This window comes from Pteropus alecto, unplaced genomic scaffold, assembly GCF_000325575.1.
Source record: "Pteropus alecto unplaced genomic scaffold, ASM32557v1 scaffold3, whole genome shotgun sequence".
Taxonomy (NCBI): domain Eukaryota; kingdom Metazoa; phylum Chordata; class Mammalia; order Chiroptera; family Pteropodidae; genus Pteropus; species Pteropus alecto.
This window is the reverse complement of record NW_006442484.1, coordinates 3,154,324-3,166,142: the sequence shown is the minus strand read 5'-3', so window position 1 is coordinate 3,166,142 and position 11,819 is coordinate 3,154,324. Positions and strand designations below refer to the sequence as shown.

The window sequence follows — 11,819 nt, the reverse complement described above, 5'->3', positions numbered from 1 at the left end:
GATCATTATGGCCACAATAGGTTTGTCAAGAGGAAGACAATGGCCATAATTGCCTGGTCTTCTGGGCTGAGTCAAGGGGATAAATACTGTGGCGAATGCAGGTATGTTCCAAAAATAAATGGCAAATGAATAAAAGAAAGAGAATGAACAGAATTAAAAGACAGGAGAAAGAGGAGAGGAGAAAAAAATTAACATCAACAAAAGAGTTTTAGGTAATCTTACAGTTTTTCAGATGAAATATTCCCGCTTACACTCGCTTACTGTGTTTTGCAAGTCAATATCATTTCTAAAAGAACTGTCCAAATTTTCTGGGTATTCTTTCTCCTTGATCTGGTTAGTACGAGGAGACTGCTTATGCTGGTAAAGGAATCGGGTCATGATGCCGATGATGGAGAAGGTGATGAATATCACCACTGCGATCACTCCTGTTGAAAAAGGGGATAAATGAGAGAAGGATATTATCATAGATCATCCACTCCAGAGATGTAATTCAGTCTAAGCAAAAAAAAAAAAAAAAAGCCACTTAGGAGAAAATAAAACAAAACATAACAAAACAAACACAAACTTTGCCACTTGCCTAGAAATAAAGACCAGCTGATATACTCTCAATCTCCAATTACTAAAATCCTCTTCCAGACTAGCTAGGGAGAAAGCAGTTTAAATCAGTGGTTTTATTTAATGAACTAAAAATACCATCAAACAAATATGAAATCAGACTAACAATGTGTTTTTTATTAAATTTCTTCAAGACATGCTTGAAAGAATGTGTCAATCATTTGTAATTAGCACATTTCTCTGTCACCTTTCAAACGAGTGTTTTAGAACTACTTTAGTATCCTAGAAAATAATATTTAAATATCTCACATTCCAACAATGCTTTCCTGATGCAAATGTGGATATGATATATGTTTGTTTTAATAAAATGTTCTATTCATAACAAAATGCTTACTAAACATTTAGAGCATTCCTACATTGTTCTGCACACTACTAGACACAGGCCAGCTAGCTCAGAGGTGGTATGCCTCTGTCTTCCAGAAACTCAAATTCAACTTAAACACAAGCTTCTGTCCAATTGTATAAGATTTGATTGTATGTGAATTTACTAGACCTACTTGGCAAGTTGCCCTTGCTGATCCTAAGGTCTTATCCCTAACTTTGCCAGGAAGGCTCTTGGGATGTATAGAGCAAAGTCAGCAAAGAGATGTTGAAAATGTGGATACTGCCAACTTTGAAAAGAGAGGGTGCATCTACACATAAATGTTGGTTTCTCAACATTAAAATATTTGAAAACTAATTATGATATTCAAAGATAAGTTTATTCTTAATAAAGTATATATTCTGCTGATTTTTTTTTATCTAAGTAGAATAGGCATTGAGAAAAATATATTTATTTTCCAAAGTAAACTTTGAATACCCTGCATTATGATTTATATAAGCATGAACGTTAGAGAGTTAAATACATTGAATATATGTCTTCAACCAGTTTGTATCAGAGCTGAGGACATGATTAAGACTGCTTGCCTTTTAAAATATTCCTAAAACAGTATGTGGTGTTTTCCCCAACTATTTTAGAACAAAGGCAGAGTAAAACCTCCTAAGTTAACATACCTATGATTAAACTGGATGGTAGTGAATGACTCCCAGTAATGAGCTGAAGTTTTAAGAGATGAACTATAGAACTGGTTTCTACTTCTTCAATACCTGGACTATTCAGAGTTGGAGGCTGTGCAGCCTTCCAGGAATTTCCCCCTGGGGTTGGGATGATTTTCCTGCTCGTAAAGATACTCACAGGATCACATACATGGGCGGGGAAAAGTCAGCAGTCACAAAAGTCTTTTCTCCACTTGTCAAATGAGAAATTAATTAAAGGAAAAAAATCAGGCACCAAATTCCTTTGTATATTTTTCGATGCCAAACAATAAACCAAGTTGGATTCTTCCCTGAAGCAGACATTCAGGTCAGATGGTTTAAAAACTTCTGTAAGAAAAGGTCAGGTTTTTTTTCTTTACAATCTCATTGTGATGCTGCACTTCTGTGCTCCCACAGCCATGCGTACTCCCCCTCTCAGAACACTATTCACTGGTTCTATTGTTGTCTGTTTGCCCAGCCTGTCCCTCCCCAGGCCATGAGTTCTTTGAGAGCAATGCCTATGTTTCATCCTCATATTTCTTCACTAAACACAGGCCCTGACCCAGAACTGGGACTTATTAAACAGAGGTTAAATGAATGAATACTGCCAACTTTTAAACCGAGAACTCCATCTGATTGGATCAGTTCATCTAGCTGCCAGAAGGCAGGGATAGAGACACCTGCTAGGACAGTGGTTCTTAGGTGGAAATGAATGTAGTTTTTAAGAGGCATCTGACATTAAACAAGGTTTGGGAGGCATTCTGTGTTGCAAGAATCAGATGGAAAAATCAAGGCTACTGGAGCCAAGTAGAGGCAGAATCAAAACAGGTGAGGCTGACAGGCACTGAGAAAATGGAAAATGGAAAGTCTAGGAAGGCTGGAGGAAGAGCTGAGCTCATAGCAGAATGGACAAGAGCTGCATCTGTAACTATGTGTGCTGCTGGATTCAAAACCACAGTCCATAGGCTTTCCCCTGCTCATTAGATTCAACCCAAATCACTTGGTAGGAAAAACCTGACAGGACTGCAGCTTTGCTCATCTGTCTGCCCCAATGTGGCTCCTTTCGCATATGTAGTTTTATTGGTTTGCTTTGCTTGTTTTAGGAAAACTGACAACTGGATGAGCTGAACATGATGCATATTGCCTGTCTCTAGGTAAATTATCCAGCTGTTGATTCAATATTCAGCTGCCCGATGAATCAGAGATGGGAAGCGTCCATGGAACTGCTGGTGCTGGGAGAAAGGGAGCTTTTGATCATATAACACATATAACTATTCATGAAAAGGCTCACAGTCTTTCAGATAAGAGGACACTGAATGGCCATAATTAAGGAAGGATTCAGATGAATTTCTCCAAAGTACAGAACTACTTATGTCTTTTCTGCTTTCATCAGCAAGGAATAGTTTACCTCCAATGACGGCCGAGTCACTTCGGACTGCATTGGTGAGTGGTTCCCGCTCATCTGTCTTCCCAAAGGGATCTAAAAGGAGTTAAAAATATGAGACTTCTCTTCTCATTGTTGTTGTATAATTTAATTTTCAGAAAATGACTATGACACGAGTATTATTAGTATTTTTTATTTCACAGATAAGAAATTAGATAGAAGCCATTAACTTGCTCAAAGTTCTACAGTCCATTCATAGCAGATTCAGAATTCAAATCAAGGCTAGCCAAGTGTCACAATCAAGTTATTTCTATTACAGTTCACTGCTGCAGGAAAACCCCAAGATCGGAGATGTACAGGCAGCAGCAAAACTCAATCCCATTTCTTTGTTCAGAATTCATAACTTATTTGGCAATTGATTACCATGCCTATTTAAAACAAATCTCAGGGACACTTCAGCATACCCAGGATGATGGTGACTATGAAAAGATGAAAAGGTATTTTAAGGAGTGGAAAAACAGAAGAAACAGTGCTAGTGGACATTCCTACTATTAAGAAAGGTCGATTTTAATAACATGACTTATATTAGGTCAACAACCAGCCTGCCTTCCTGAGACCCAAACTCTTCAATCCTCAGAGAAGTAGTCACTTATATGGTAGTGACTATATATATATCAATATAGTAATATATGCAAATATGCATTTCATTCTAAGTATTCATCCTATTAAAAGTAGAATTATATTAAATATATATGAAAATCCCCCATGAGAAATCAGTCATGATTCTTAACAACCTATATTCATACAAGATAAGGTATTGAGTAGCATTAGCTTTTAACTTAGAAGCTTCTCAAAGATATCAAGTGTAGTACTACTGAGATAAGTTCCATGGGGTATTCATTTGTATACCTGATGAAGAATGCACTGTAGTCACTGCATTGACATCCGAATCCATTATAGAGCTACAAGTGGATTCTATCAAGGTTCCTTGGATAGTTACAGGAGCGATGGCCGCATGACGCAGAGCTGCCTTCAGTGGTGCTATATGGTTGTACTGGACTGAAGACAGGCATCCAACAAAACCTAGAGTGTTTGCTTTAGCAACTTCAGGATCCAGTCCAAGATTCTCTGCAGCACGAAAAACAGAGTTTTTTTTTTTTTTCACACTGTGCTCCATATTCTCCTTAAATAATGTCTAAAATTATAGAAATTACCTTATGTTTTGAATAAAGGAAATCATCCCCTCTCTTTCTTCATCTCTTCTTCCCAAACTCTCCCCCAAAATACAATTATCAAAATGTCGACAACATATCATAAAAAACTGTTAGGACCATCACTACTTTGAGAAACTATTTCAAAATTTAAAATTTTTATTCAAATGTTTTATAGTTGTATCAAAGACAGTAAATATCTTCTACACTCTAGATGTTTTGTATAAATTATATAATTACTTCCATTTACCAATGACTGCTAGTGATTAGTTCAAACATATTAGAATACTCATTACGACATTTAACTTAAAAATGTAGAAGGAAAAAAAAGTGTCAGACAGAGAGATTAGAAGTCAAAGTGCTCCTCCCAGAAGTTTATCATGCTTACTGTATTAAGCAGACTGTATAGACTGACCATTTATTCAAGATTTTCACCTGCTCAGTTCTATCTACGGTATTCATTTGTAAGCACAATATTTTATGGCAGCATTCAACCCTCCAAAAGTATCTTTGAGCCCTTATAAATGATAAAGAAGCAATCATATATGATTTAAAGCAAGACTATATGTCTCATTTTTCTTAAGATTTGTAGTAAGATTACTCAGAAGCCCATTTCTTTTAACAGGGATCATTTGAACAAATTGTTATGATGCAATTAAATAAAACTGTAATACACATTTTTTTTTTTTTTTGGTATAACAGTTTCAACATAGATAGATGGTTCAAATAGTTATTTTCTTATGTTAATCTGTTTTGGTTGTTGTTTTTGTTTTTTTTTTTCTGGAAGAAGGCAAGGACTTTTCTTTCTAATGGTATAGATTATAATTTATTTCAATTATAAACGGTGAAAGGATGCCTCCATGGATTTTCAAACAAGCACTTTTTGGGCAGCACTTAGGAAGAGATGCAATGAGAATATGGAAGAACATGAGAAATTAACATCTCTTAATAATGTCTCTTCTAGTTTTGCCCTCATTATACTCTCCCCCTTCAACACCCCTGTAAAGCTCACTGACTTGTCATTCCTCTTTTCTTACAGGAAAAGGGAAGAAATCATGGGGATTAATTTAACTGGTCATCGTAACAAATTACCAAACAAATTAAACACGGTTTTTTTGTCTTACAGTTCTGTAGAAGTCTTGACATGGGTCTTGCTGGCTAAAATCAAGGTTCTAGCAAGGCTGCATTTCTTCCAGAAGTTCCAGGGAAAAATCAAATTTTTTGCCTTTTCTAGCTCCATGTTCCTCCATGGCTTATGGTCACCTTCCTCTATGATTGGAGCCAGCAATATTGTATTTTTTTGTGTGTGTGTGACTTTCTTCCACAGTCACATCTATGTATAATTCTCTTCTTATACTTCTTTCTTTCACTTTTAAGGATGCTTGTGATTGCATTGAGATCACCTAGATAATCTGTAATGATCTCTCTATTTTAAGACTAGTTGATTAGCACATTGATTTTGTTTGCAAACTTAACTCCTCCTAGATACTAGACTAACATTCACAGGTTGAGGGTTAGAACTTGGATATCTTTGTTGATCATCCTTCTTCCCTGTCTATGTCAGAATTTTCAGAGTAATGATAATGAAAATCCAAAAGAGATGTGAAATGACACTCCTCTTCAAGTGTAAAAGAACACTGGGGTAGGAAGAAAAACTGCTGTTTTCCAAATATTCCCATGAATATCCTACAGTAGTGGTGCATATTTGTTATTTACTCTTGGAAGAATCACATACGCGTATTTCTTATTATAAGCTTTAAAAGACTTTGTCTCATAAGAGACTTCTCATATAGTGTTATGCAAGTCTTCTAGATTAAAAACTTAAGACTCAGTGCTATTTGCTGAGTGGCACCAGAAATCAATGTAACTAGTTGTAATTCAGAATGCATGTTAGCTATGGATTGACAGTTATCAAGGGGTAGAGTTAGAGATCAGAAGTACTTAGAGGAAGAGGTAGAAGAGGAGAAAAGTATAAACTGGAATAAAGTTTTTGCATCATCATATTTTGAAGCAGTGGAAAGTGACATGCCATTGTAGCTATGTCTTGAGGGTCTAAATCAAAAGTGCTAGATCTCATTCCAAGAATTCAGTGAGAAAGAAACCCATATTGTTGTAAGGTCTTTGGAGGCCAAATATAATGATTGCCATGAATACAGACTCCAGGTATTCATGGGAGAAAATATCCTCAGAATGCGGCCCAAGACAATGATTTCTTAGATTCTTACATAGATAGAGAGGCAAAAAAAAAAAAAATGTTAGGATGGTTTCAGATCATTTTTGCTTGTTATAATCTTGTTACAACATGTGGTAGGGAGTAATTGTTTACTAAAAATATTAAAAACTACAAACACTCAATATTCAACAATCTGTTCAATACCTGCTATATAACTATGCAATAATTCTTTTTAAAGTATTATTTGTTTCCTTCAAAAGTTATTTCATTTATGGTCTATTATCACTCAAAATTTATAGATGGAGAAACTGACACTTGGTAATGTTAAAAAATGCACAGAACATCATATGGCAAAGTTGAGATTTCAACCAAAATCTTTATGACTTTAAATGTCAAAGCATATCTGAGCTGTGCTGCCTCCCTAAAAAAATAGACCTTGTTTAAAAACAAACAACAACAACAACAACAACAACAACAACAAAAACCTCTAAAAAATATCTTAGGTTGAGTAAGATATTTTTACAAAAATTAGCTAAGAAATAGGTTGCAAGAAATAAGGAAAGTGCAAGTAATGTTAGTAGAATGCTTCCCCAAATTAGGGAAACTTCATATTATATTAAAGACATAATGCATTCCATAATTATATTCAATTTTTATGTTACATTTGCATTTGATTCATAAGGAACTAGGTGAGGGGATTATCGTATGAACTGAACTTAAGAGTGACAATGGAAGATAAACTTAACAATAAATGTGGATACTCAGAAATGGCAGACAAGGCCCCACCACTGTAAAACACCACTATTCCATTTCTCACTCTCCTCAAGATTTTCTGCTAACATATAAAAGTCTCAACCAATCAAGAATAATTACAAGGTTTTTCCTCATAATATACACCACCACTTTGAGAAAACATAGGTATCTTACAAAGAAAACCTACAGAATTTCTTATTTGAAATTAATGTAATTTCTCCTTCTCAACACTCTTCAAAAATCACTGAAATATAGTTTGTGATTCTCATTAAAGTTGATCCCTTGCCCTCAAATACTGATGTATAAGCAGAATGGTGTGCTGAAAAAAGCACATATTGGAGGTTTGATAGACCTAAGTTGAAAATGACTCTTGCACATATGACTTGCATTTTCTTATTTCTGAGCTTCAGTTTTGTCCACTGTAAAATAGTGAAAAATAATACCAACCTCATGAATTGTGGTGGAAGTAAATATAACATTACAAGTATGATTCTTAGCTCAGTGTCCATAAATGCATTTATTATTATTATTACTTTTCTACTACTTATCCAAGGAGTTCCAAACTCTTTTACCTTGATTTAATGGCCCTCAGCATGTCCATATTACCATTTATATGAGAGAACTAAGATATAAATACTATATGAGAGAACTAAGATATAAATACATTTATATGAGAGAACTAAGATATAAATACTATGAAGGCTTTTCACTAGATTTCTACTTGATACTAACTCACAACTGAATAAAAGTAGTACAAAAACTTTGAATAACTTAGTTGTTATTAATAGCCTAACTTTTTCAAGCATTTTAATACTTGATTTTCTATATTAATTTGCAAACACTCATTTCTTCAGAACAAAGCTATGCCCAATATTAAATTAAGTGTATTCTATAATGCCACAGAAAGTAGCACAGAACCAGTTTTAGCCCCAGAAAGTACAGCAATTTCCATTCTCACAATTATTTGACACTAGAGCATTATAGAGCCAATCCAGGCATTTTGTTCTGCTATTTTAAAAAAAGAGAAAAAAATCTGAAATTTACTAAAAACAAACATTGCTCTAGGATGTAACATGACATTTATGATATGTCAAAAGCCATTTATGACATTTGGATACTGAAGTGTCAAAATACAAGCCATGCATATCCATATAACCTGGGCTTTAAGAGTAAAACATGCCTACATAAAATATAAATAAATGAAACCAATTTCAATGAAAAATGTGAGCAATATATACAAGAAAAGAGTTTTTCTGTCAAGAGTCCATTGTGGCTTTCAGGTAAGAGAGAAGCAGTCTGAAGATTTAACCACCAGGAGGATCCACAGTCCAGGAACTATGTCCCTCAGATAAAGCTTTTAATCCTGAAAGGGGAATGCCAATTCTATTAAAAAATACTTAGCATTTACTTAACACTTTTCTGCTTTTCATGGTATGCCTATTTGTACACTATATGTAAATATACATCCTTGTAAAATTGGAAAAGGTGAGATAATTGTGCCCAATTATCAGTTAGGAAAACGAAGACATTAGATCAAATACTTGTTTAAAGCAAGCTGACCAGTCATGGCCAATCCAGGCCTAGAACCTAGGTCTCTTGGATCTAATTCTCCTCCTCCTCCTCCTCCTCCTCCTCCTTCTTCTCCTTCTCCTCCTCCTCCTCCTCCTTCTTCTCCTTCTCCTCCTTCTCTTCCTTCTCCTCCTCCTCCTTCTCCTCCTTCTCCTCCTTCTCCTCCTTCTCCTCCTTCTCCTCCTTCTCCTCCTTCTCCTCCTTCTCCTCCTTCTCCTCCTTCTCCTCCTTCTCCTCCTTCTCCTCCTTCTCCTTCTCCTCCTCCTCCTCTTCCTCCTCTTCCTCCTCCTTCTTCTTTTTCTATTTGTCATGTTTAACACTTTTCTATAACATTGATTATTAATAGGGTGAAACAAAACCTCACCTCTGAGTATGACTTACAACCATTAACTCCCACCTACCCATGCAGCCCATCTGTCCTACACACAGCCAGAACTTCTCATTCTGCCCCAAATAAGCACACATTGTCCTCTCTGTCTGAAAGGCCTTTCTATCCCTTAACCACCTGGATAACATCTGTTCCTTCTCTGTAAAACCTACATCTATTTGTTGGCTATCTATGACAACCACGGTCTGTATGAGACAATGGACTTACAATTACTAGCAAACAGACATTTCCCTTATTAGAAGATTAATTTAAAAGACCAGCAATGATTTCAAGAAACATCTTATGATGCGGGGACAGCATTGTGGCTAGGGGAACAAAGAAAAGATCCTTGACCCAATTTAGGAAAGTGGTGATTAAATTGAGTACACAAAAATATTTCAGGGAAATACATGAAAATACATGTATATTTATTTGTTTCTATTCATCTAGTGTGGAGGTACTCAAGATGTTGCATTTTTTAAAGCACATTCTTATACATTTATGATATGGATGGATTATAAAACGCACTGTGAAAAACACTGGTATAGGAAAGATGGCTCGGGAGAAATGTATTTAAACAAATGCTTAAGTGATAAATAGACAATAGTCCTGTACAAGAAGAAAGAGTGTACCAGACACAAAGCAAAGCCTGTACAAGGCCAAGATTGAGAAAATTCATCACATTTTGAACACCGAAAAATTAAGTTAATTCTGACTTAAAATAAGGCAAAAGATGATGTTAAAAAGATAAGCATGGGCCAAGTACAGTTAAGGATGTACTTCTTCATATTCCTAAGGCATTTTGCTCATTCACTTCTATCGTACTTCTATTTCACTATAATTTATACAAGTCAGTGCTCCCACTAGGTCAGAAGTTTCCTTCTTTCAGAAAACCTGTCCTTTTCAGACTTCCAATCTCATTAATTAGGACAGAGTGCCCAATACACAGAATAAGTGTTTAGTAAATAGTAAAAGGAATTAATTCATGAAAAAATAAATGTTTCTTAATATCATTGATAATTCAGGCTAGTCAGAAATATTTAGATGTATTTCAAACTTCCTTATTCTGGTCATTTATAAGCATATAGTTTCTTTACTTTTACATCCACACTCACAACATGTTTTGTGGAACTTTCTTTAATAAGGTGTGTGTGTGTGTGTGTGTGTGAATTATCCTCTATTCTGGTATTTATCTCTATCATGTGCCTCACACTATTAATCAATATTGTTTGTCTCTCGGGATGACTTTTGAAGTACTCTCCGTAATAACACTAGAGGATATTAATTACAGAGCATCTATCAAGTTAAATTGTAAAGCATCATGCAGACAAATGGCACACATTAGTTTTAAGACTTAGAAAAGATGGAGAAGTTTGGCATTATACCCACTCTCAGAAGAAGAAAACAAATTCATACATATTCAAGGTCACTATAGTTCAAATTTCTAGCTTTTCCATTATGTTTTCCTTCTTATGTATATTATCTCTTTGAACCCACAGACCAGAGATTAAAAATCAAATCCCTAGCACAGCTTGTTTGGCCTTACAAAATGGTTTATCTTATAATTTTGGACAAACAGTCACCTAGTACAAATGGGGCTACAGGATACCGCTTTAAGGAGGAGCCATTCTCAGGTTTCCTGGGACAAGTCCTGGGCTTGGAGCATTTTAGGTACAGAGGCCAAGGAAGGCCTGAACTCTGTGTTCTAGCAGTCACACGTCCAGGAGTGACTGGATCAGCGCAGCCCTAGGACCTAGCAGTTGACCTTTCTGGGAAACTAACACCATTCATATTACTTCCAGGGTCTGGGAGACAAAAGGAGGACATATGTGTATGTCTGGATTATCATCCAATAAATGATTGGTGAGTTTTTTATATTAAATAAAAATAACTCATTAAAATAACATTATTAACAGAATGACCATAAAAAAAGACACTTCATCTATCTAAGGCTCAGATTCCTTATAGGTAAAATTGAGCTGATCATAGTCTATTGCTTGAGGTTTGGTTGTCAAGATGTATGTTGTAGCAGAGAATAATGCCCTCCCCAAAGGTGGCCACATCCTAATCCTTAGACCTGTGAATATGTTACTTTTATAGCAAAAGGGACTTTGCTTATATGTTTAAGTTAAGGTTCTGGAGATGCAAAAATTATCCTGGGTTATGTAAATAAACTCGATGGCAGCACAAGAGTACATATAAGGGACTCAAGAAGGTCAAAGACAGAGGTAGGAGATGTGATGACAGAGGCAAGAGTTTCCAGCAATTTGAGCAAAGGACTACAAGCCAGAGAATGTTAACTGGAAAAGAAGACAGATGCTCCACTGAAGCATCCAGAAGGAACACAAACCTGCTGATGCCTTAATTTTATTTTCAGAAGGCTCATGTAAGAGTTCTAACCCTCGGAACTGTAAGATACATTTATGTTGTTTCGGACCACTAAGATTGTTGCAATAGGAGAACAATACATGTATGAACACTCTTTGTAAATGCTAAAGCAGTTCTATGTTACTACACTTAAAACATGCCCAGATATTAAAATTTTATTGGCTATAAAACAATAATTTTTTGTTTAAGTATTTCTATTCAATAAAGTTGGCAGTTGCAAATAGTCTGCACTATTTATGGTTCCAATATACATGAATTTCAGTTACCACAATTGGCAACACGATTCATATTTCAGTGACCATTATATTAACATAATTACATAAAGTAAAAACTTTGTGGTTAACT

At 35.4% G+C, this 11,819-nt stretch overlaps 1 protein-coding gene across 1 annotated transcript in view; it reads right to left on the bottom strand.

The window, feature by feature from the left end:
• Positions 1–228: 228 nt before the first annotated feature.
• CNTNAP5 (contactin associated protein like 5) overlaps positions 229–11,819 on the bottom strand; it is a 716,034-nt gene continuing 704,443 nt past the window's right edge. The window contains exons 22-24 of the mRNA XM_006920991.1: positions 3,923–4,141; positions 3,038–3,109; positions 229–425 (exon numbers count right to left, since the gene is read on the bottom strand). Of these exons, the coding sequence (XP_006921053.1) occupies positions 229–425; positions 3,038–3,109; positions 3,923–4,141 (488 nt within the window). The remainder of the gene's footprint in view (positions 426–3,037; positions 3,110–3,922; positions 4,142–11,819) is intronic.